Genomic DNA, 26,628 nt, shown 5'->3' with positions numbered 1-26,628 from the left:
AAGGACGAGCCAGGAAGCTCTGTGATGAGAAGTTTAATGGCTCAACCCCAAAGGGAAGATTTCAGTCCTTTCATCTCTCCATAACAGATCATCTAAGATAGGCATTCCAGCAAGCTGGAATAGATCCAGGGTTCAGAGTGGTCGCCTTCAGAGGGGACAAGAAGTGGTTGTCCAAACGTAGAAGTCGTGCTGTTTTGCTGGACCTCTAGGGGGAGCTGAAATAGTGCACAGGATGTGTTTCTTCCCACCCGAACTGTATCCAATTTCTCCTTCTTTTGTTAACAATATTCCAAATTTTCTTTGGGAAATCAGTCCTCCCGTACTTTCAAGTCACTTGGTTCCCACAAAGCTGACCTCAGTCCCCTTCCCAGAGTCGTGCACGTGACCCATGCTTGGACCTTCATAGAATTCTTATTCCTCCCACCCTGCAATAACGATTGGTTCTCCCAGAAAAGCCAGTGAGTCTCAAACCCAAAGCTTGTTAAAACAGCTGTGAAAGGTAGGTCCTCTGGGGTTTCTAACCTGGTAGTATGTAAGCCTAGAATTGCTGGGGGTCATCTTTCTGCTTTGACAGGAAAGTCTGTCAACACAAAGGCAAGCAGGGCTAAGAAAAGGATAGCGTTTGAGTCTATGTAACATCATTTGAATCCCTGGATCCAGCTGTGCCTGAAGCTAGTTACCGCAGCACTTTGGAGTTCAATGGCCAACAACAAATTTCCTTTTTTGCTTCTTCTATTGAATAGTTTCTATTGGATTCCTGTCCACATTGCGTGGACCGTTACAGATGCTCTAAAAATGTCAGCTTTGATTACTATTTTAATTTTATTTGTGGCAATGGAACCCAGCTGCTTAGGATTCTGTGAAGCCACAGGACATCTGAAGTCCCTGGTGTCTACACAGTTTAAAAACACAGCTTGCGGGCTTCCCTGGTGGCGCAGTGGTTGAGAATCTGCCTGCTAATGCAGGGGACACGGGTTCGAGCCCTGGTCTGGGAAGATCCCACATGCCGCGGAGCAACTGGGCCCGTGAGCCACAACTACTGAGCCTGCGCGTCTGGAGCCTGTGCTCCGCAACAAGAGAGGCCGCGATAGTGAGAGGCCCGCGCACCGCGATGAAGAGTGGCCCCCGCTCGCCGCAACTGGAGAAAGCCCTCGCACAGAAACGAAGACCCAACACAGCCATAAATAAATAAATTTAAAACAAAAACAAAAACAAAAACAAAAACACAGCTTGTTCCCAGTTGGGCAGGAGACACTGAAGTGGGTAGTATCCGTAGTCTTTTTAGCCTGTTGCTAAAACCCCAGCTGTGCTCCTTCACACCAAACTACTTATACGATTGTTCGTAAACCTTGATTTTAGAGGTTAATTTTCAGGTGGGCAAGTGGAAAGATTACGAGGCTTTGAGGTTTAAAGTATGGTTCAAAGCATAGTTCCATTCTTTATCTAGCTAAGTGTCCCTGGTTGAGTCATTTCCTGAGTTTCAGAGAGGATTAAAGTATGAAGATGATAATACCTTCACAATCTTTGTGAGGATTAAACATGATGAGATGTGTAAAAAGCAGGCACAGAGCACTCTACAATGGTAGTTATCATTGTTGGGGCCATCCTGCCCCCAGCCCCCAGCCTCTAATTACCTTCTCTTAGCCTCTTCATATCGAAGGCGCAATCTGACCTTCTCCGCCAACTGATTGTTGCTGCTGGTGCCGAACTGGAGGAAAGAACAAGTCAGGAATTATATGGCTATTGTGGCCAGTGCTGAGCTGGGTTTCAGGAGCTCATGAGAGACTTGACAGCTTGTGTGGGAAGCAGCTAAAAATAGTCCCCAATTACTGAGCTGGCTGTGTGAATTGCAGGGAAGCTAGTTAGGGGAAAAACACTTTCTTTCCTTAAGGCATGGGAAGAGCCCCAAACTCAGATATTTAACACTTCTAGAAGAGAAGCCGAGGGCCCAGAATATCATCTTGCAGCCCCAAATGGCTTGGAGCCCATTCAAGCACCAGAAGCATGGCGGACAGCTGGTCAGGAGGAAACACGGACAGCCAATACACAAGATAGCCATTCTGGGCGTGCTGGGAGGGGGCCCACCAGACACTCAGGGAGCCTGCAGTCAGGAGTGCAACACTGAGTGAGTGAGAGGAAGGTCCCAGAACTTGGAAGAAGGCACACAGTTCCTTCACAAATACTTCGGCCCACAGGTGGCTTGTAGCTGGACACATGGGTGGTGTGGGGAAGGAGAGCGCAGCCCCGATTACCACGCCACGCCCTGTCGGGAGTGGCAAGAAGCTACACGGCTCACCCCATCAGACGTGAACACAGCTTCTCCTCACAAGTGGGAATACGACTATAGAAACCAGACAGAATAGCATTTAGCCATGGAGGCTGGTTCATTCAATGTCACCTGCTCTAGGAAAACAAAAGCTCTTCAAAGTTATGGATTGCCGTGGGTCAGTCCTGCTCTAAGTCTTTCAGGAGCGACGTCTGGACAGCACTTGCACTATTCATTACTCCGACCGGGCTGAGCTTTTGAACTGGGAGGCAAGCAGCTGTCTGAAAGCTGTGTGCATTGTTTTGGGATGAACAGGAGGGAAATATCCTGTTTCCCAGCTGGTGAAAGAACAACAGAATGGCGCTGCAAATTAGCACGAAGGAAACCAGAGAGAGACGCCTGGTCCTTCAAACATACTTTCTGGGCAGCATCTAGAGATGCATTCACGTGGCCAGGGAGTCAGTGCTGGCTTTTTCTCCACATCATCATCTCATGTCATCCGGGGGCCAGGTGGTCTGCAAGAGAACGGAGCTCCAGAAGGCTGAGTTACAGCCAGGCCCATAGACGGTGGTCACCAGCCGGCTCCTCAGGTGAGTAACAAGAAGGGTTCTCTGTCCCTTGGGGGCCCGCAGCAGCACGCGCCGTCTACTCACACTTCCTGAGATGTCCGTCTGGGAGCTCACATCCAGGTACTGTTTCGGCAGCGGGAAACCTGAACTCTCCAGAGAGCTGCTGCTGGACCACAGGTCAGAGTGAGACCCTCTGTCGGTGTGGAAGCCGTCCTTCAGCATGGCGAGGCTCTGGAACGGAGGGCAGGGTTGGCGACGCACCCTCCCGGGAGGGAGCTCTGGGCCTGTCACTCTCCATGAATCTACTGGGAACCCATGCTCCCCCTAGACATCCCACTCATCCTGTAAAGAGCTACCAGTGAGTGGGTGCCAAGCACTGGGCCAGGCCCTTTACATGGGAGCAACCAGTGTGGACACTGGCTCTGGAACCACACGGACTGAGCCGGAAGCCCTGCCCTGCTACTTCCTAGCTGTGTGGTCTGAGCTTGTTGATGAACCTCTCCGTGCCTCAGTTTCCTCTCCTGCAAAATGGGAATAATCACGGGTCCTATCTCACAGGGCTATCGTATTGATTAAATGAGATGACCAGTGTAAAGCACTAGTTCAGTCAATACTCAATAACTGTCAGCTCTACCATGATCTGATTTAATCCTAACCACGGTCCTGCGAGGAGTAACCTATGATTAGCCCCCATTTTATCCACGAGGGAGTTGTTACAGGGAGAAGCTGGCAATTGACAAAGCCAGGATTTGGTTTTGGTCTATCCGACTTGGTACTCTTAACTGCTAAACACGATCGGAACATGCCTCACTGTCTGCTAATGTCTTGTCACTGGGCTGCAGTCCTGGGCAGGAGCTATGAAATTATTCTGTTTCTCACAGAGTGCAAAGCTTCCTTCACCAAGTCATTTACAGTATCTCTGAGCTTGACTGCTCATCTGCCAATGGGAACGAAAATAGAATATCTCAGAGGTCAAGGAGGCAGTTCCTTTGAGGGTAGGTGGGCTGTACAGGGGTTAAGAGAATGGGCTTCTGAGTCAGGTGTCCATGGGTTTGAATCTTGGCTCTACCGCTTACTCTCTGATCTGTGCAGTCTTTGGCTGTATGATGGAGATAACCTAGCACTGATGTAAGGGATAAGTGAGGCACAGTGCATGCAAAGTGCTTGGCACTACTGCCTGAGAGATATTAAATCATATCTGTCATCATTTGTCACTTCCCAGCACAGAGGTGGAACATGAAATGAAATGCTTATAAAGATGCTACATTTTGATGTCGAGGTAATGTTGAAACCACCTCCCTCCATTTGGTTCTGTGCAAAATAAGCCAGATGGCTAAAGCTAGTGGCAAGGAGGTGGCCTTTAGACTAGACCAGAGGGCTCCTGTTCCAGTTCTGCCATTGACGCTAGCTGTCAATGACCTTAGGCAAGTCACTTCATGCTTCTGAACCTCCATTTCCTCTTCTATAAAATGAGACTAAAAGCCCAAGAGAACTAGTGAGGAGAACTCAAAGATCTTGCAGCATGTGGAAATAGCCCACATGAGTCCTGGCACAGAAAGGTGCTCAGGAGAAACTGGGATGGGGCCCACATCACTGGGAACTCTCGTACCTTAATGAGATCTTGCTTTTCCTTTTCTCCACAGGTGATGGCCTTTTTGATGGCTTTTGTTTCTCTCAGGACAGCCTGCGCTTCATCCAGTTTGTAGCTGCCTGGAGCATCAGACATTTTCTTATCGATTCTAGGAGACAGTCAACAGGAAAGGTCAGACAGAGATAGGGTGAGGGATGGGGTTTCCCCAGAAGGAAAGCATAGACCATAGTGCTTCAGTCCTGGAAGAAGTCTCCTCTCTGCCCTGCATACCCTTCTTCCCCAAGTCCTGCCTATTGGATAAGGCACAGAAGGTCCCTGTCAAATTGCAAATGTCCCATAGTGTGGGGCTGCAGAAGCAACATCATTCTTGAAGTCAACTCTTACAGGAAGCCTTCCCTGATTACATCCTTGAGTCCTCCAGGCTGGGCTAGGTGTTCTCATAACACGTTGTGCATAGCTGTGACACTGCACTCAGTATGCTGTGCTATAATTAATAATTTATGTGGTAATGTCCTAGACTTGATCCGACAGACTTGAATATGTTTGTGTAGTTTTAGTATCTGGCATAAAACAGTCCTTTTTTCCCCCCTTAAAGTTATTTTGTTTTATTTTACTTTATTTATTGAATGAAAGATTCTTTAAATTCTATAGTAACTTGCAATTTTCAAAAGTTTCACCCACATGATTTCATATAACCCCATAATAACCCTTTTATCTCCCTACCCCTATACTGCCCCTTCCCCCTCCCCTCTCCCCACTGGTAACCACTAGTTTGTTCTCTATACCTGTGAGTCTGCTTCTTTTTGTTTTATTCACTAGTTTGTTGTATTTTTTAGATTCCACATATAAGTGATATCATACAGTATTTGTCTTTCTCTGTCTGACTTATTTCACTTAGGATAATGCCCTCCAAGTCCATCCATGTTGCTGCAAATGGCAAAATTCCATTCTTTTTCATGGCTGAGTAGTATTCCATTGTATACATATACCACATGTTCTTTATCCATTCATCTGTTGATGGACACTTAGGTTGCTTCCACACCTTAACAACTGTAAATAATGCTGCTATGACCGTTGGGGTACATGTATCTTTTTGACTTAGTGTTTTTTGGATATATACCCAGGAGTGGAATAGCTGAGTCATATGGTAGTTCTGTTTTTAGTTCTTTGAGAAATCTCCATACTGTTTTCTACAGTGGCTGCGCCAATTTACATTCCTACCAACAGTGTAGGAGGGGTTCCCTTTTCTCTACATCCTCACCAACATCTGTTATTTGTGTTCTTTTTGATGACAGCCATTCTGACAGATGTGAGGTAATAGCTCATTGTGGTCTTTGATTTGCATTTCCCGATGATTTGCAATGTTGAACGTCTTTTCATGTCCTTTAATCTGGCTCTCTCAACCTCAGGATTCTTGGGGCTAGACTATTCTTTGTTGTCGGGCTGTCCTGCGCATTGTGGGATGTTCAGTAGCACCCCTGGTGTCTGCCCACTAGATGCTAGCAGCATCCTGACCTTGAGTTGTGACAACCAAAAACGTCTCCATACTTTACCGCATGTCTCTTGGGGGAGAGGAGCAAAATCATCCCTGGTGAGAACCACAGGGATGATTTTGCGTCTCTCATTAATGGCCACAGTGAAGGAAAGGTGAGAAGGATGCAGAATTCCCAGCCCTACCACTTAGTAGTGTGACCTTGGGCATGGCCCTCACGCACATGGGGCCTCAGCTTCCTCCTCTGAGAAAACCTGGATAATGTCATCTTGCTCGGCCCGTGTTCACGGAGCTGTGAGGAATGTCAAATGGGATAAGGATGGAACATCAGGTAGGGAACTAGGGAGTACCAGGCAAATGTGAGGAGTTAGAATACTTCCATCCTTGGGAGCTTACCAGCTCATCCAGGCCCTACACACAGGTTCATTCTGATAGGGGACGATGGGAGTAAAAAAGCGAACGGTAACGGTGTCATTTTCTGAAGGTCAGACAAATCAGAGGTGGTGGGGAGCCCAGCCCTCTGGGGAAGGAGGGCTGTGCTGTGGAAAAGGTTCTGAGGGCAGAGGGAAATTTTAACTGCTTCACCCTTTCATCAAAGGCTAGGGCCGAGGTTTCAGTTCCCGGGGAAGAAAAGGAAGTTTTACAGTCTAAGGGAACACCACAAACCCATTATTTCAGGATGAGAAACCACTCATAGGCATTCCTTTCTGGTTTCCTGCTAGAGGCCAAAGTGTCCTGGGCTAAAAATAACCTGAGTGGGGAATCACAGGTTTCCATCCTGGCCTCATTGTCCGGGCCTGTGAGCAGGGGAGTGGGTTGGTAGCGGGTGGGGGGAAGATGCGGTCTCAGCTCGGCCCTCCCCCTCCCTTCCGTTATTTCAGCCTCCTCCGCGCAGGGAAGACAAAGCCCCAGTTATGTCTTCCCACTAAAAATAGCCTGTCTGTTCCTTTCGAGGACTTGGGCCTGGGCAAGCCTGCCCGGTCGGCTAAGACTGGTCTCAGATTTAGTTTGAAAAATTAGTCTACAGGGAGCTTTCCCAGCAGAGCCGAGTGTCTGGGACCGGAGGTGGCCCTGCCCCACATGGGAAAGGGGTGCAGGGGAGACGCGGTTTGCTTGAACACGGCTGGGGGCTCTGGGGAAGGGTCTGTGCCCGGCTGTCCTCTGCCAGCTGGGGGAGGGTGGCTTTGAATCCTCAGGAGGGGACAGACGGGGTCTGTCTGCCGGGCCTCAGGCACCTTCTACCTGATGGCTCTCAGTGGCCTTAGCAACCCAGGCTCTGGAATTTGGCTCCAGAGAGTAGCTGGGAGAGGGAACACTCTTAGGACTGGGGAGCGGGGGAGGAGAACAAAGGGTTACCATTATGCACTCAGTGAATGAATCTTTTTTTTTTTTTTTTTAAGGGAAAGAAAAGTTGCGTGGTTGGTGGGAAGGAGAGGGTGTGTTTTAGGATTTCCAAATTACACAGCTGTCCTTTCTCGCAGCACTTGAGAGATTCACACACCCGGCAGCCACAGAGACGTGAGGCGAAGGCTCTGACGGCGGCCGACTCCTCTTGGTCTTGTCCAGACAACTCTCACCTGGGCAGGGTGGCTCTGGGGACATGCAGAAAGATGCTGTCCTGCCCTCCTCCCATGGGGCTGGTGGGCCTAGACTTCCCTATTTACGAGGGCTCAGGGCAGCTGACAGGGCCAAATCCCAAGCTTTGGGCTTGATTTTTCTTTTCAGCCTCCTCTACGAGGTATGCTTCAATCCTCAGCAACATTTTTGCTTTTTAAAACTGGGTTTGCTGACCATGAAGTGAAAAAAGGAATGAGTTTCAGCTTCCCCCAGGTTCTGAAAAGAGAGGAGGCCACGAAATGACTGGGTCATCCCCCACTAGACACTGAAAAGGATCCCAAGTGAGAGGGTAAGGGGCCTGATGTTTTCTGGGTCTGGGGAGGGGGTTATCTGGGATGATACCAGGAAGGGAGGTATTAGGACACGAGCTTCAAAATCCAAGAGTCCCGGGTTCCAAAGCAAGCTCTGACGCTCACGAGCTAGGGGGTCTGGTGGGTCTATTTTCAGCCCCATCAGTGAGGCAGAATAAAAACTGCTCTTAAAGGGAGTAGAGACAATGAAACGAGGAGACCGGTACACAAGCACATACCGAGCGCGGCCTCGAGCCCAGGGAGGACGCAGAGTTCATCTGAGTTCCTCCCCGAGCGCAAGCAGGCAACTAGCTACAGGTCACCACCCCATTCTGCTCACTGGGCTCTCCCCACGTGCCAGGCACAGTCACGCGCTCGATGTGGATTTTCCAATTCAATGTTTACAATAACTTATTTTTCAGATAAAGAAACAGGAGCTCAAGGGGGTTAAGCCACTTTTCCACGTTCCCAGGGAACTGAGATTTGAACCTAGGCCATCTGTCCCTTGCGGCGACATCCCTAACCCTCTCTGCCAAGGTGCCCATTAAAGCAGAAACCTTCTTCTACAGTGAACACGGGGCCGGCTTCCGGCCCAGGAGCGTGGGTAGCCAGAGCAGCGATGCAGTCTTATCTGGGCCCCATATCAAACGGGAGGGCGAGGGAAGGGGAAAAAAAAGGAGGCTTGTCTTAGGGGTTTCAGCGTCAGCTTACCAAGCAACAAGAATTTTCAATGCTGCTGCAGGGTGACAAAGTGGTAAAACAGGTTTGTGGTGGCTCGGAGGATAATGGGAAGTGTTCTAACTCCAGAGGATGGCGGAGGGGGGAGGTGGGAGAGGAAAGGGAAGGGCACCTGCGCTGAGAGTGAGTAGCCCTTAAACTATGTGCTCAGAACTTGCTCTACTACCAAGTGGAGGACTCGTGAGGCTATTTGCTTTGCAGGAATGTTCTGAGGTCACAGTACTGCCCTCAACTGTCCTTGGCACCACTGGTGATTACGAAGAAGCATAAAGCACGGCCCCTTGTCCTAATGAGACTAGGACCCGGTTTGAGAGACGGGATTGGCATGTGTATATATACCTACGGAAATCACATAATCTATATAAACACAAAGCCATAATATAGAACACAAAAATGTATTCTACACAATCTATAATCCAAAGCCATACTTCCTTCTACCCTGTGTTCTGGGATAGTTGTGATAACTCACCCGGGTGGGGGGGTTTGGGGAGTGGGGAGATGTGAATAAGAACCAACCGGTCCCTCGACTGGTGGTCACAGTTTGCTCGATTAATTAGACTTGGAGACAGACACCCAAAGGCTCGGGGCTGTGGCCAGAGAGTGGTGAAGAGTGGACTGAGGTCCAGGGAATGAGGAAAAGGTACAGTCAGGGACAGTGAAACAGCAAGTGTCTACAGAAGCTGCTGTCTGTACAGAGGTGGCCTCTCTGGGAATCCAGGTGGACATCCCTTAGAACAGAGAAACCTACTGGCTGTCCTCCTTGGAGCTTCCACGAGGGCTACCAGGCACCTCTGTAACGACCATCCCGTAAGCCCATCAGATGTACCGAACATGACTCAATGCACAAGTCTCGATGATCCCCGTGGTTAACAATGACAATAAGCTAACTCTTACGAGCGCTGACTACGTGCCCCATTATCCCCATCTATACAATGGAGTCAGCTAAAAGAGCATCGCTTATAGAGTTGTGATGAGGTCACCCGTGCAGAAACACTGAAAGTGCTCCCTGGCACAGAGTATCTGCTCAACAAATCTTAGCTAGCATAATCATGATAGTGACAATGAACACATCTTCTCTAAGGAAACAACAGAGCTATATCTTGCTTGGTGGCAAGTCAGCTTCTAAAAGTGAAAATTACATTTGGTCAAAGTTCTGGAAACCCCTGCAGTCACCCATAAAGCACAGCATGCACGGCATGGTGCCCACTCTTCTAATAATTCGTTTGTTGTGGAAGAGATCCTTGTTCCTTCTGGGGAGCTCACTAGCTGAAGTCGTTGCTCACTTTTAGGGGCCACGGAAAGAGGTGGTTTTGTTTGTGTGCGTATCAGATTCTCCCAGATCTACTGGAGGGGATGAGACTGGTGCACAGAAATGCCCAACGATGCTTGTTTCTATGACCGGCTGGCAAAACTCAACTGAATGGAACAGACTTTAACGGCTTCGGGAATTCAGAGGACGATGAGAACCGGGTGGTCTGAAATGATTCCCCTTTTCTCTTTCCAAACCTCAATGTTGGGTGACAGTAAATGCCAGTGGAATAGAACTGGAATCGAATGATTAGAGAGCCCCATTTCAAGGAGGATGGAAAGAGACTGAAGGGGAGGGGGACAGAGAAGGCAGGAGGGGAGCACGGGTTGGGGGCAATCCCCATGCCCCGCACTGCAGGGTGGACTTACTTCTTCAGTGTCTGAAAGCCATGCTCTTTGAACTGTAGCTCCTGTTGGAGGTGAACCATCTCTCTCTTCAGCTTGTTAACCTGGATGGCAGAAGACCACACACGGGGCTGGGTCAGAGGTTGGTATCAATCCAGAGTCCCCCACTGCCCCTGCATAATGACTCAGGTCAACATCCCTTGAGCTCCCCTCACTGATGTTGCCTGGGTGTCAGCAGCTGCCCATTCGGTTGGCACCCCGGTCCAGTTGTCCTGCAGGCCATTCCTAGCTGGCCCTTGCTCCAGAGAAACAGGAAGTAGACAGGAGCTGGCTAACCTCTCTCAAGCCACCTCACCTCTGTGAGCCTCCCCTTCCTATTCTGACAGATGAGGAGAATGGCAATTTCCTGGGTCGTGCATTACTTAAAGCAGGTACTGGATACGCTAGTGCATGGAGGTTAAGAGGCAACGTAGTAACTTTATAGGCAAGACATAGCCAGGGAGCCAGCTTCAGCCTGCAGGATTGCTTTGTTTGGCTTGCAGTGCTATTAAATTTTTAAAAATTAGTTGCTAATGATTAAATATTGAGATGTTTCATATACTTGGCCTAGATATACAGTTCTTTTCTAAAAATACTTGAAGATCTGCCAATGCGGAGCCTACATTCCAGCATGGCCATAAGAGCGTAGGGCTGAAATTCCACTACCCCTTTAGACAGGGCCCACCCCCTAGGCTACACAGTCCCCACTACTCCCTACTGCCTCACTGCCAGCCCCCGCCCCCCTTTCATGTGTTCTTGCAGACATCTGAATTTGTAGAACCTACGTGAAGGTGCACGAAACCAGTGTTCCCAACACTGACTTCATCTTGAGCAAGTCATTTAACTGCTGGTCCTCAGTTTCCACATTAGTAATGGGGGAATAAAAATATCTATCCCCCTAAGGTAATCAGGAAGTAATCAAATACAATACTGCAGAATAAGCAGTGGTTAGCAAGACAGCATCTTTTTTTTTTTTAAGATCTTTTTGATGTGGACCATTTTTAAAGTCTTCATTGAATTTGTTACAATATTGCTTCTGTTTTATGTTTTTGGTTTTTTGGCCACGAGGCATGTGGGATCTTAGCTCCCCAACTAGGGGTCAAACCCTGGCCACCTGCATTGGAAGGCAAAGTCTTAACCACTGCGCTGCCGGGGAAGTCCCAGCAAAATAGCACCTTACATTAAAAACTTTAAGGTAAGCCTTGAGCCCCTGTGAGCTTGGGCAAGTTACTTAGTCCCCCCCTAAGCCTCTGTCGGCTCATCTTCAAAATGCAGATATTGACAGTGGCTACTTCATGGGGCTGTCTCAAGAGCATGAGGTAGAACTCACGAAGCATTTAGGGCCACTCCTGGCATAGAGTGATTGCTTGCGAAAGGGTGGCTGCTATTACCATTACTATTACAGAAACGATGGCTACTGCTGCTACTATTGTCATTATTTAGAATCTTGTTAGTCAGCACTGGCTGCCACTGCCTGGTGGAAGCATCTACTCTGGTCTTGTGGGTAGGCTAGTAGCCTAAGGCTGCCTCAGTGACCCCCATCAATAGTATAAGCAAAGAGGACCTACCCGGGATTTTGCTGTGGCAATTTCAGCCTTCAGGATCTCAGGGTCATACTTAGAGCTGGATGACGAACCAGAGACCACTGCAAGGAAAAAGAAAAAAAAAATTTTATATAGAAGAAACACATTTTGGTCAAGTTGGCTTATTTGGCCATCTAGGTAAACCCAGAAAGGAATGACTATTAGTGAGCAACCTGAATGTCCAACAAAGGGGAATTTGTTAAATAAATATGGTACACATATAAAACGGGGACTATACAACTTAAGTGATTTAAAATGATGGTGCTGAAGGATACTGAACATTTGGGAAATGTCCAAAACTTACTGTTAGATAAAAACAATAATTTACAAAAAACCACAAAGAAGGAATAAGTTAAATTTGTAAAATATACACAGTTAACAAATACACACACACACACACACACACACACACACATCTGGAAAAAGACCAGAGAGAAATATAGCAAAAAGATAATACTGCTATCTAGAGATCTGAATGATGAATAACATTCATTTTCATCTTTGTATTTTTCTGTCTTTGCTACATTTTCTAACACAAACATACAACTTTTAATCAAAAGAAATTACTAAAAATATTTATTGTACTTTACAATATTAATGTACATTTGAAAAGGAAAATAAACTACCTGTAACGCTATCACCCTAATACAATTACCTTCTCTCCGAGTTACCTTCCAACGTTTATCTACAGTTCTATCATGTACACTCATACCTCAGAGATACTATGGGTTTGGTTCCAGACCACCGTAATAAAGCGATTATTGTAATAAAGTGATTATTGCAATAAAGTGAGTCACACGAATTTTTTTGAGTGCCTAAAAGATCTATGTTTACACTATACTGCAGTCTATTAAGTGTACAATAGCATTATGCCTAAAAAAAGTACATATCTTAATTAAAAAATACTTTATTGCTAAAGAATGCTAACCATCATCTGACAACTCCAGGTTGCCACAAACCTTCAGTTTGTAAAAACCACAATCTGTGAAGTGTCAATAAAACGAGGTATGCCTTTAGCTGTAATCTTACTGCATTTTAAAAGTAGTATTTCTTTGTGTCTTGATAAAGGATTTTAAGGCTTACAAAAATGGACTCAACAGAGTGATCCATTTAAAGTAAGGAAAATGAGACAAGGGACAATAAGAGTAAAGAAGCCAGTGGCATGAGTTTAGGGCTCACTGCATACCATGAGGGCCCACTTCCTGACCCGCGGCCACAGACCTGGCTCTGAGCTTTCTACTTGCTGATGTGAAGAGGGAAATCAGCCCCATGTAAGAGTCACTGTGTCTTTAAGGTAAACACAGCCCCACTGTTCAGGAAAGGGACAGTCATTCTTGGGAGACAGGCCAGAGAAGCAGTTTCTCCCAAGTCCTTAATCCCATAGTCTGAGCAATTTCATCACCTCCCCTTTCCACTTAACATCACCTGCTGGGACCTGGATTTTTCTGAGGCTAGAGAGGCTTATTTGGAGATTGCTAGCAATTTTCAGTGTCTGGAGGTAGAATGGACAGTCATGAAGGGGACGTTGCTCTGCTCTTTGGATTTGGTTAAAATACTTGAGTGGACCTTTTGATTATGCATAAGGAAAGTTAAAGTTAAAATGGAACACTGGGAAGTTGGGGAAACAAAATTGCCCTGCATAGTAACTGACAAGACATTCTGCACCATGGGTAGCATTACGTCTCTGCTGAGTTTGCGATGATGGTGATGGTGATGGTGATGATGATGACGGAGGCTAGGCTTTACCAGAAGAGATGAGTGGCAGGAACACCTGAACAGGGAGGACCTCGCAGACCTCGTCGTGAGCATGGAACAGGGACTCCAGACACATGTTTTGTTTCCAATTTGAAGCTTTCATTTTCTGCACTCTGGTCTTTGCCGGACTTGGGGATTTCAGGGGAGGGACCTAATTGGATACATAGCTGGAGGCACTGACTTAAGCAAATTCCCCAGATAGGTACTTTTGGAAAAATTTTAAGGTAATTAACAATCGTTACCCACCGATCGGTAGTACAAACATGGTAAAAAGAAGAGTCATCAGTGAGGAAATAAGATGGGGATACACCTAAAAAGGGGGGTGCCCATTCCGTGAGCACCCCGTCCCGCTCACAACCCTGCTCATCGGTGCTGCTGGATGGGTGGTCTACACTAGGGGGAAGTGTGGAGGCGAGTTGTTAGCAGCCTGGGAGAGCCTGTGAAGCATGGCAGGTCCTGACCCTAACAAGGAGAGGGTCGCCATGGTGATCAGCGCTGCCAGGGCTGATTGTGGAACGTGAGTGTGTTCCATGGGCACACTTAGAAACCCTCCAGGGAAGGGAACCCAAAAAAGAAGAGACTCTGCCAACTGGGCCACCAGGGACTGGAATTATTACCCTCTGGAGAATCACTGTGAAATGCAGTGCTTATACCCAAAGCTGCTGAAGTGGGATGTGGCCCGTTAGTTTTTTTTTGTTTGTTTTGTTTTGTTTTATTTATTATGGCTGTGTTGGGTCTTCGTTTCTGTGTGAGGGCTCTCTCCAGTTGTGGCAAGCGGGGGCCACTCTTCATCGCGGTACGCAGGCCTCTCATTATCGCGGCCTCTCCTGTTGCGGAGCACAGGCTCCAGACGCGCAGGCTCAGTAATGGTGGCTCACGGGCCCAGTTGCTCCGCGGCATATGGGATCTTCCCAGACCACGGCTCGAACCCGTGTCCCCTGCATTGGCAGGCAGACTCTCAACCACTGCGCCACCAGGGAAGCCCGGCCCGTTAGTTTTTAAATAAACTTTTTGTTGAAGTGAAAAATACATGCGAGAATGGAAAAGTACACAAATCATGTGTGCGGCTTGATGAATTTTCACAAAAGAAACACACTCAAGTGACCAGCACCCCAGTCAAGAAGCAGGTCATCAGCTTCCTTTCTGTGTCCATGTCCCCTCACTAACCCACAACAAAATAATTTTATATTCAAACAGGTGTGCCTTCAAGGTGACACCTTTTTATAGGTTTAATTTTTAGTTTTTATTCAAGTTATATATGAACAGTTTAACAGTATATATAAAATACTATATATTTTATACACCCAAGATTTGCTATAAAAAAAGAGCATTCCCCAATCCGCTTATCTCACTCATGAAAAAGGAACTGTTTCAACGGGTTCAGCCAGTTTCTTGGGGGTCCACCCGTGTGTGTCTGATAATATGCACGTTTCGCTGTTTCTTGATTTTTTTCAGTCTTAGGCATGATTTATTCACTTCTCTCTCTGGAGGATGGAGTGCTAGCTTCACTCCCTTTCTCAGCCCCTACCCCACACAGGACACCCCTCCCAGCTCCTCATCAGATAACTTTGGCGAGAGCAACCTTCAGTGTTTGCATTACTTTTACACTGTAAACACTATTCAGGGCCGAGGCATATAGCCAACTTTGCCTACTTTTTCTTTCCAGCACATTTTTTGGGTTGTTTTTCCTAGAGTTAATAATTATCATTTTTATGCGTGCCTACTTTCCACAAATTTAACACTGATTCAACTTCACACTTGGCCAGTTATCTAAATCTCCTCTCACAGAGTTCCTCTCTTGGGCTCTGTCTCGCAAGGCATGTGCCAGCTTCAGTGCACTCTCTCTGCACAGCTGGCATCCTGAGACCCTCCTCCTTGCCTCCTTCCCTCCTCCTTCCTAAATACCATGTTTCCCTCTCTGTGACTACCCCCTCATTTTGGTAGAATATCACTTCCAGGGGCTTCCTGAGAAAGGACCTATGAAGGAAATAAACTTTTGGAAAACCTGCATGTCTAAAAAGATCGTTATTCTAGCTAGCCCTTGATTCAAGGTAGTCTTGCTGGATATAGACTTCTCGGTCCGAAATGATTTTCCTTAAAAGTTTGAATGCATTGCTCCATTGTCTTTTAGGTTTCTAGTGTTACTGGTGAGAAGCCTGGAGCTATTCTGAGTCCTGATCATTTCTGTGTGACCTGGTTTTCCTCTCTGAAAGCTTTTAGGATCTTGAATCGTTCCCAGTGTTTGAAGTTGCACAATGATATGTCTTTGGTGTGAGTTAACTTTTATCCATTGTGCTGGGTGCTCACTGAGCCCTTTCAATCTAAAAACTCTCCCTCTATCAGTTCTGGGAAATTTTTCTGCATTATGTCACTGATGCTTCTTCCCCTCTGTTTCTTCTGCTCTATCTGGAGCTTTTATTACTCAGATAGAGTTCTTGGCCTGATGCTCTTTTTTTCCATCTCATTTTATTTTTGTCCTGCTTTTTAGAAAACTTTCTGTTTTACCTTCCAGGCTTCCTGTGGATTTTTCATTTCTACTCTCATAGTTTAATTTCCTAAGGCTCTTTTGTGTTCTCTGAAGACTCCTTTTTTTTTTTTTTTTAATAAGATGTAGCATCCTGTTTTAGTTTCATGGTTGTGCAGCTTCTCTCGATGTTTTCTTCTCCACGCATATTCCCTGTTTCCTACGAGGGCTCCCTATCACCATGTGTGTGTTTTAATCTCTATTGTTCATGTCAGAGGCTTTCCATGGATGTCTGGAATCTCAGCTGTCTGCTCACACGTAAGACTGGGGGCCCAAGAAGCTGGCTGGCGTGGAGCTTGTTGATGATGGGTTACATGGTTGACTGCGGGTTATTTGGTACGTGATTTGGCTGGACTGTTTCATCTAGGAATCCTCACCGTCAGTGCCTTTACATCTTTTCTCTTCACATCTCTTTTCTCTGAAGAGAAGAGACTCCGATTCCCCACACTCTTCTACTGTCTAGCCTGGAGGGTAATAGCCTGGCACCCTTCTGGGAGTGAAGTGGTACAGGCGGGCTGGGGTCTCAATCCTCAAGTCCACGTTCACTTAATCACCGTGTTTTCAGTACGGTGCACCTCAAAAAAATAAACCTCCCATGTTTCCCCACGTTGGGGATGCGCAGTGGCCTGCTTGCACTGATCTGGAAGGAGATCTGGTGGTCTGTGTCTCAGGAACAGCTCTCCTCCAATCTTCTTTCAGGCCCTCCTCACTTCACTTCCACACTGAGACAGCCACTCCCTCCAATTCCCGAGGCTTTTGCACGTGCCCCAGGTAGACTAGAGGCCTGTTTTTTCCCTCACTATCAGCCCATTTTCTCTTTTCTCCAGTCTATCAGACAGGCTGCCACCTGACCTTCCGCTTTCCAGCCTCCATATTTTACTGCTGCTCTTTTTTCTCCAAGTCTCCCTGTCCTTGTACATGTATGCCATAAAAATCTCTTATCTGATATTTTCTTAGTTTCAGGAATGAGTGAAAGCACGTAGGTGGTTCAACTGGCATTTTTAGCTGCAAGGCTCCCAGTGATTGATTTTTCAAATGGGAAACCAAGGCCCGGAGGAGGAAGGAGCATGGTGAGGTCCCAAAGAACCCAGCTCTCCCGAGTTCTCATCTTTCAGAGGATGGAAGGACCCCAGTATAGCCCCCAAACCTTAGAATTTGACTGGCTGACTTGGATTAAATTAAGGGAATTGGTTTTGAGGTCAGACACTCCTGGGTATAAAAGCTATTTCTGCCACTTTTTACCAGTGTGACCTTGGGGAAGATACGTTCCCTCTCTGGGCCTCAGTTTTCTTATTTGTAAAATGGGAACAACAATACCTTGCAAGATTGTGTGTGTGTGTGTGTGTGTGTGTGTGTGTGTGTGTGTGTGTGTGTGTGTGTGTGTGTGTGTGTGTAGCAAGGTTACTTTAAACATAAGTAGAGTGCCAGCATATTGCCCTGCAGAAATTTAATAGGTGTACATTAAATGTGAGTTCTCTTCTCCTTCCTCATGGAGCTAGAGATTGCACCAGAGATGACAACAAAGCCTCCAGCCCCAGGGCAGGGCCCCACCTGCAGCCAAAGCCCTACAGCAGCCAAGGCAAGGCGGCAAAACTCTCACAAGCCCCAGCAGATCATTTGAGTTAGAGGGAGGCATGTTACCTCACCGGTCTATCAACATGCTGGAGAGCTTGACTTGGAAGGCAAACCTGGCTTATAAAATCCAAAGAAAGTCATGAGGAGCCTTGGGTCATGACTATTTCACTGGGATGCTTGGACTGGGCCATCCCTCACTGGTTTGCATCTTAGAACTAGTGATCTGAGATGATTCCTTCTTTAACATTCAAAATGATGGTGTCTTGGGACTTCCCTGGCAGTCCAGTGGTTAAGACTCCGAGCTTCCAATGTAGGAGGCACAGGTTCGATCCCTGGTCGGGGAACTAAGATCCCACATACCGCATGGCGAGGCCAAAAAAAAGAAAAAGCAAAAGAAAAAGAAAAACCAAAATGATGGTGTTTTTGAACCTGATGGAGCACTTAGTAGTGTCAGAAGTCATATGATAGGACTGTATCAATTCCTACCACGAATCATGTATTTATTCTATTGGTTCCAGGGATCAGTTAAAAATCTTTGTCATTTCAAATGCCAATGAATTAATAATATCAAATAAATATTGTTATTATTTATTGCGAGCTTAAGAATGTGACAAGTCCTATTCCAAATACTTTGTATTTAACTAAATTAAGCCCCATAACACCTCAATGTGATACTATTATTATGTCAATTTTATAGATGAAGAATTTGAGGCAGAGAGAAGCTGCATCACGTGTGCAGTTACACGGCTAGGAAGTTACATATCCTGGATTTGAACCCCAGCAGTCCAGCTCCAGAGTCGACATTCTCAAAATGTATTTCCTGTCAAGAGAATATTTATTGAGCCATTAATATGTTCTAAGGGAATTGTGCTAAGTGGTTTATCTAGACCAGTGGTTTTCGGCTGGGGGCAATTTTGCCCCCCTAGGGCGGTGTCTGGAGACGTTTTTGGTGATCACAGCTCTGGGTGGAGAATGTTACAGGCATCTAGTGGGTAGAGAGACCAGGAATGCTGTTAAACATCCCACAACACCCAGGACAGCCCCCACTAGGAATGCTTCATTCTTGCCACTTGACTTTTTTTCCCCACCTTACCTTTATACTTTGGAAACCTTCTATCTACAGGAAATTTGAAAGCATAATATAATGAATACTGATGGATCCTTCATCTAGATCCACCAACGTTTAACACTTCCCCACATATGTTCTGTCTATCCCTCCCTCCACTCCAGTTCTTTCTCTCAGTAGGATGCCTGGTTCATAGCAAGCCCTCAAAGAATGATTATTGGAAAATGGTGGCAAAAGATGAAAACTATCCCATATTCAAAACCATCAATGTATCACTGATCTGCTCATTTAACAATGACACCATAATTTTTTCATTTTTTCCCCCTGGACGTTTTTGGAATTAAGTTGCAAACATGATGCCACATACGTGTCTTAAAAACAGGACATTCTCGGGACTTCCCTGATGGTCCAGTGGTAAAGGATCCGCCTTCCAATGCAGGGGATGCGGGTTCGATTCCTGGTCAGGGAACTAAGATCCCACATGCCGCGGGGCAACTAAGCCTGCATACCACAACTACTGAGCTCACGGGCCTCAACTAGAGAGCCCACATGCCACAAACTACAAAGCCCACACACCCTGAAGCCCACGCACCACAACTAGAGAGAGAAAAAACCCGTGTGCCACAACTAGAGAGAAGCCCGCGTGCCGCAATGAAAACCCGACGCGGCCAAGAAAAAAATACAGAAAATAAATAAAATAAATAAATAAATAAATAACAGAACATTCTCCTACATAGCTACAACATCATAATGATAACTAAGAAAATTCTCCAATTGCCTGAGAATATCTTTTATGGCTGCTTTCCCCTCCACCCAGGGTCTAGTCAAGGTGCAAACACTTCACTGGGTTTATGCCTCCTTAGGCTTTTTTTTTTTTTAAGTCTAGAACAGTTTCCCCTCTTTTTGTTTTTTCACAGCATTTTTTTTTTTTGGAAGTGTAGGATATTGCACATTATGGATTTGTCTAGCCGTTTCTCCATGATTTGATTCAGAGTAAACATTTTTGTCAAGAATCCTCTATGATGCTTTTATTGCATCACACCAGAAAGCACATAATGTCAGTTTGCCTCATTATTGGTGATGCTAATTTAACACCTGTGTAAGGTGGTGGCTGCAGCTCTCCTGTGTAAAAATACATTTTACCCCCCAAAATTTGTAAGTTATTTGTGGGGTGATACCTTGGGTCCATGTATACATCCTGACCTCCAAAACAGGAAGGTTTGTTTTTCTATACACTTGTCACTTTTTCAGACTGCAGGACTTTAGAAAGAAAAACATCCTCTATCTCTTTGAATCTGAGTTTCACGAGCGATATTAATATCTCCCTCCAGGGCTCTGGTAAGAATAATGATATACACTGAACTGTGTTCCCCCCAAATTCATACGTCAAAGCCCTAACGCCTAATGTGATGGTATTTGGAGAAGGGGCCTTTGGGAGGTAATTAGGGTTAGATGAGGTCATGAGGGTGGGGCCCTCATGATGGGATTAGTGGCCTTATAAGAAGAGACACCACTCAGCTTGCTGTTTCTCTTTCTCTCTCTGTGCCCCGTGAAGACACAGTGAGAAGTCAGGAAGAGGGGTCTCACCAGAAACCATCCATACTGACATCCTGACCTCAGACTTCCAGCCTCCAGAACTGTGGGAAAATAAATGTCTGTGTTGAAGCCACCCACTCTGTGGTATTTTATTATGCCAGCCCCCAGCTGACTAAGATAGATTAAGTGCTAAAACCCTCATGATGCTCTCTAGGACATTATTTGACCTAGAAACAGCTAATGAGTGTAATCCAGTTCTTTTCTATAATCTGAGATTGTTTTTTTTCTTGAATTGCCAAGGAAAAGGGCGGGGCTGGGACAGTGAATAAACCAGTCATAGTCCTCCTCCCAGACCAAACTTCTCAAAGACAGGGGGAGTGTTCGAGGACCCAGCCAAGCCACGGACACCCTGACACTGTGGCCTAATGCTGGCCCTTTGGCCCACAATGCAGGTGTTGTTGGGACAGACGGAACTTATATGTTTGCAACTTATCACCTCTTGCCAGCTCTAAGACCCTGGGCATGTTATTGGTCTTCTCTAAGTTGCAGACTCCTTATCTTACAGGAGGATATTAACTGTGCTTGCCCATAGAACTGTTATGAGAATTAACTGAAATAACATATTCAGACTGCAGGCTAGCATGTAGTAAGCACTCATTAAACACAGGAAAGTATTAGTTATTAAAAAGAGTGGTAGGGACTTCCCTGGTGGTCCAGTAGTAAAGAACCCGCCTTCCAATGCAGGCGACGCGGGTTCGATCCCTGGTTGGGGAACAAAGATCCCACATGCCGCAGGGCAACTAAGCCCGTGCGCCACAACTACTGAGCTCACACGCCTCAACTAGAGAGCCCACGTGCTGCAAACTACAGAGCCCTTGCATTCTGGAGCCTGCATGCTACAACTAGAGAGAGAAAACCCACACACCACAGCTAGAGAGAAGCCCGTGCACCACGATGAAAGATTCCGCATGCCTCAACAAAGATCCCATGTGCTGACGCAGCCAAAAAAATAAAAAATAAGATAAAACAAATATTATTTTAAAAATTTAAAATTTTTAAAAAGTTAAAAAAAAAAGTGGTAAATGACCAAAAAAAAAAAAACCCTCAACACATCAGAAAAGGTCAACGGGCTCCTTAAAAGCTACTGATCTGGCATTTCCCTACGTTGGGAATGAAGGACTGGGGACCCTGGCATGCCTCTTCTCCTCCTGCAGAAACTAGGGAGACAGGAAATCTCCTCCACTCGGAAATACTGACAGCAGCATATAAGCAGACGTACTGTGATCCGTGTTATGAACAAAATAAACAGAGAGCCATTACAGAGGTTAATGCTGGGAAAGGGAGTCTGTGGATGGGGATGTCAGAAGCAAACCTCTCAGAGGACATGACCTGAAGGAAGAGACTGGAAGGGTGAGAAGGAGCCAGCTGTGCAAACAGACCAATAGAAAAGCTTCCTAGGCAGGGGAGCAGCAATTACAAAAGCCCCAAAGTGGAAAGGTGCGGGGCAGGAGAGGGGAGCACGATGTACATATTCAGTGCATCTGGAGCTTAGTGAATGAGAGCCTGTGATGAGGTGGGAGTGGCCAGCAGGGGCCTGATCACGTGTGGCTGTGTGGGCTATGGAAAGAGCAATGGGACAAAATACATGTAACATAAAACTTACCACTTTAACCATTTAAAAATATACAGCTCAGGGGCATTAAAGACATTCATACTGTTGTGCAGCCATCACCACCATCCATCTCCAGACCTTTTTCATCTTCCCAAACTGAAACTATCCATTAACCAAGAATTCCCCACTGCCCCCAGCCACTGAAGGGCTTTCAATAAGAAGACAGGTAATAAGTCTGGCATTCTGAGATGACAAATGAATGAACGGAAATGGAATGAAAATGGTAGATGAATCATTGTAAAGCACAAGTAGGAGCCGGAAAACAGTAGAGAGGGTGGTGGTTTGGACAAGGAGTGGAGATGAAAGAAAACAGGTGGATCTGAGAAACACTGAGAGGCAATAGAGGCAAGACTCAGTGTGGCCATTCCCTCCTCCCTGTAGTTGTGTTTGTGGGTGTCCTGGGGCGGGGGAGGTACTCACAGCTGACCTGGGAGCCCAGCTTGTGCTCCCAGACGGCGTGCAGCTGCTGATACTCCTGCTGCGCGAGCTCCAAGCGCTGCTGCTTCACCTGGTAGATCTCCTTTTGTGCACTCAGGGCCTCCTGGGCCACCACCAGGTAATCCTTCAGCATGTGTTCCTGCTCCCGCCGCCATTGTACCCGGGGATCCTCAATCTGAGTGGTTTCTGGAACAGACCCCAGAGACCCTAGGTTAGCACCTCACAAATGTCTGTTGAGTTGGTGGCCTGTAGAATCTACTACCAGAAAACAAAAGGCATAATAAGTAGAAAATCACAATAAATGTGAATGGGTTAAACTTACCTATTAAACAACAGAGACTTTTCCTTTGGATTAAGCAAACAAACACACACACACACAAACCAGGATCAGTTTACAAACCTGAAGTCAGTCTGTCTGGGAACAGCCAGAGGAAGGACCAGATATGAGTTCTAATCTAGACAAAGAGGCTCAACAACATTATAGATGCTTAAGGTCATTCATTTTGGCAAAGAGTAAAGGAAAGTAAAATAACTGATATTTCAGAGGATATGAAGAAATACTGTGTTGGAAATGTAAATTAGAACAGCCTTACTAGAAGGTTACCTGACCATGAAAATCAAGAGCCTTAAAACGTTAATACCCTTTGTCCAATAATTTCTCCTGTAGTAATTTATTATAAAAAGCAATAAATTCAGGCAAAAATGCATTTGTACAAAACCATAATAATCATCAAGCACTTATTTAATGTTTCCTCTATGCCAAGCACTATTCTAATTACTTTATATCTATTTACTCCTCCAATCCTTACATTAACCCTATAGGGAAGATTCTTTTATTACCCCCATTAAACAAAAGAGAAAACTGAGACATAAAGAGGTTAAGTGGCTTGCTCAAGGTCACACAGGAAATAACTACTCAAATAAGTGTGCTATATTCACATAATACACTAAAACAGCCATTAAAAATAATGTCTTCAAAAAAATTTTTTAAAAAAACAGAAAGGTGCTTATGATATAAAAGGGAGTAGAAGTACTGGGTGCAAAACTGCATAAATAATTTTGTATTTATCAAAATACATATGTACATTCTCAAAAAGATTAGGAGGAAACTTAGCAAATTATCAACAGCAGATATGTCTTGATGGTAGGATGCCTTTTCTTCATTCTTTTTTATTTTTTAAAATTATGTGTACAATAAATATGTATAGTGATAACTTGGAAAAAAGTCAGAAGACAAAAAAATTTTTTAAAAAGGGTAGCTGGCAGCTGAGCAGATGTCAAAGAGGTCAAAACCATGTCCAAGAATCAATGCCTGTTGACTGTCAACTCCTCAGTCATTTCCCAGTTGGTGGGTGGGGTAAGGGGCGACTAACACACCAGAAATTGTATAATCACAGCCATATGGTGAATCCAGACTGTAGATAGGTTTTGCTTAGCCCAAAGAACTTTATTAATTTTGAACTGATTACTGGTATGTAAAAACAAGGAGATTTATTAAAATCCTGATCTCTGGTTTTTCTTTTCTTTTCTTTTTTTATTAATTAATTTATGGCTGTGTTGGGTCTTCGTTTCTGTGCGAGGGCTTTCTCTAGTTGCGGCAAGTGGGGGCCACTCTTCATCGCGGTGCACGGGCCTCTCACTGTCGCGGCCTCTCTTGTTGCGGAGCACAGGCTCCAGACGCGCAGGCTCAGTAATTGTGGCTCACGGGCCCAGTTGCTCCGCGGCATGTGGGATCCTCCCAGACCAGGGCTCGAACCCGCGTCCCCTGCATTGGCAGGCAGACTCTCAACCACTGCGCCACCAGGGAAGCCCTCTGGTTTTTCTTGATCATTCAGAAGATCTGGCCACTGTGGGTCCACAATTTATCTGCTTCATTCATTTACGTCATGTGTGTGGCTCCTGAGGGCTTTGAGTTTGTACCTCCTTTTGCAGCACCTTTAGCTCTCAATCCTCCTGAATAGACCCCAATGAGTATTTCCAATGAAAGAAAGAAGAGACGGGAAGAATAATCAAAGAGGTAGTAGCAGGGCCACGTTCTCATGCCTGCCAATAATCACTGTGTTACAATGGGCAGGCTGCTTGACCCCTCTGAGTCTACTTTTCTAATTATAAAAGAGGATAATGGGCCCTGCCTCACTGCTTCCCAGGAAGCTGTAGTGTACTTACACCCAGGTAAAGTAAACAAATGATGGTGAGAGTAAAGCCAAAACTATTCAATTCTTCAAGCTCTCCTCCTCCCTTTTTCTGGGAAAGAAAACAAGGTGTGAAGATGGCTGGCAGGGGCCACAAAATTGCTTCCCACAAAGAAAGTTTTGCAACTCTTCAACCAAGTAAGAGGGAGGAACACTTGTAAGAGAAGAAAAAAAGGGGCAGGAGAGAATTTACAAAGCTGGGCTGAAACACTGTGGGGTCCCATTTCCCATCAGCAGATGTGGATTCCCTCAGGGTTAGGGACTCCTGGGTTCCCCTCAGGGGCCCCGCACTTCTGGCTGACACGGGCCACAGAAAAGAAAAGAAACATGGCCAGGGTGCAGATGTTTTTTAAAGTTTGTCATATTTAAAAAAATTTACATTTTTGGGAAAAATATTGAAAAATACAAAAAAAGAAAAATCTCACAATTCCACCATTGCAAATTCGTAAAGTAAGAAATGGGAGTTTAAATCTCTCCAATCCTACATCCTAGAGGTAACTGCCATTAGGAGTCTCACACACTAACAGATATTGCCCTCTGATTATATACAAACCTGTTTATACATACATATCTACACACACAAATTTATTTTTAATGTAAAGTGGCCCATGTCATGTATATTGGTCTGCAATTTGCTTTCATCTCCAAATGATATATCATGTTCATTTTCCCTTATAGGTACATAAAGATTTACCTCAATTTTTAATTTATCCTTTTTTTTCATTTGTACCATTGCTTTTATTTATTCATTTATTTTTTACTTACCTCAATCATTTAAATGGTTGCATAGTATTCCATGGTATGGTACTAACATTTATTTATGATAGGGCTTTACTGGTCTCCCAGACCACTACCAGGAAACATCTGGATTGTTTTCAGTTCTTTTGCTACCACAACCAATGCTGTAGTGAGGATTCTTAAAAACATACTTCTATGAACGTGTGCTATTATTAATTCTGTAGTGTAAAAAGAGGAATTCCTTAAAAGAGGAATTACTGGGTCAGTGGGTATACACATCTTAAATTTTAACAGACACTACCAAATTATCTTCCCAAAGGTTGTACCAATTTTTATTCTCACCGACAGCTTTATGAGAGTGCCTTTTCCCCCAGACTCTCAGCAAAATTGCTTTAAAAAAAAAAAAAAAAAAGGTTGGTACTTCATCCAGTACACTGGGTCCAGTCAGCATATTATAATTAGCTATGGAGCTTCAAAAAACAAAAATAAAAACAAAAGCCTGAATTCTGCCCCCAGAACACTTAACATCACAGTTTCCAAGAGCAGGGCCCAGGCATTGGCAGTTTTAAGCTTCGCCAGGTAACTGCTGTGCAGCCAATGTCCAAGAACCCGTTTGCACAGTAAAATCACTGGGGGAAATTTTTTAAATCCCGATGCTCAGATCCCACCCCTGGACCAATTAAATCAGAATCTCTGGGGGTGGGAAGGAGGCAATGGTGACCCACAAAGCTCCCCAAATAATTTCAACATATCACTGAAGGTTAGACCTGCTAAGAGGTGACAACACCGGTGGGCTGAGCAGTCACTGAAGACGGCAGGCAAGGCTGGCAGGTGCGATGCTGAGCTCCAGACAGAATCACCTGCCAGAGGGCTGGCTGAAATGCTGGGTCCCTGACAAATGCCCCGGGGCACCCCTGGATGGATCCTCCCCATGGTGCTCTGGGTTTAATCTGACAGTGGCGCCCTCCCTTTGGAGGCCGCGCTCCTTGGAGTAGAAAAGCACGTGAGACCCTTAATTGAAGGCTGGCTTGGCTACCATTTTTGGTGACCCAGGCTTTCTTCTGTAGCACAAACCAACACGGATAGATGGATGCACAGACAGACAAACACAACCCACAACCCCACACCAGAACACTGGTTTCAACCTTGTTGCATGTTGGAAATTACCCCAGAAATTTCCATTTAATTGGTCTGCAGTATTAAGTGGGCATCAATACATTGTTTAAATCACCTTTATTAAGGCGTAATTTAAATACAATGAAGCGCAACCATCTAAAGTGTAGACTTGGATATG

General features: G+C 45.6%; 1 protein-coding gene across 4 annotated transcripts in view; it reads right to left on the bottom strand.

The window, feature by feature from the left end:
- WWC1 (WW and C2 domain containing 1) overlaps nucleotides 1–26,628 on the bottom strand; it is a 151,244-nt gene that overhangs the window by 44,215 nt on the left and 80,401 nt on the right. For all 4 annotated transcript variants that reach the window (XR_009007190.1, XM_007171387.2, XM_057541178.1 and 1 more), the window contains exons 3-8: nucleotides 22,387–22,590; nucleotides 11,824–11,900; nucleotides 10,241–10,320; nucleotides 4,445–4,574; nucleotides 2,920–3,066; nucleotides 1,635–1,708 (exon numbers count right to left, since the gene is read on the bottom strand). Coding sequence is in view for 3 of the 4 variants with exons in the window: in XM_007171387.2 (XP_007171449.2) it covers nucleotides 1,635–1,708; nucleotides 2,920–3,066; nucleotides 4,445–4,574; nucleotides 10,241–10,320; nucleotides 11,824–11,900; nucleotides 22,387–22,590 (712 nt within the window). In the remaining variant the exon portion in view is untranslated. The remainder of the gene's footprint in view (nucleotides 1–1,634; nucleotides 1,709–2,919; nucleotides 3,067–4,444; nucleotides 4,575–10,240; nucleotides 10,321–11,823; nucleotides 11,901–22,386; nucleotides 22,591–26,628) is intronic.

This window comes from Balaenoptera acutorostrata, chromosome 2 (genome assembly GCF_949987535.1).
Source record: "Balaenoptera acutorostrata chromosome 2, mBalAcu1.1, whole genome shotgun sequence".
Lineage (NCBI taxonomy): Eukaryota > Metazoa > Chordata > Mammalia > Artiodactyla > Balaenopteridae > Balaenoptera > Balaenoptera acutorostrata.
Note: the sequence above shows the minus strand (reverse complement) of the source record. Positions and strands in the feature narration are given on the sequence as shown.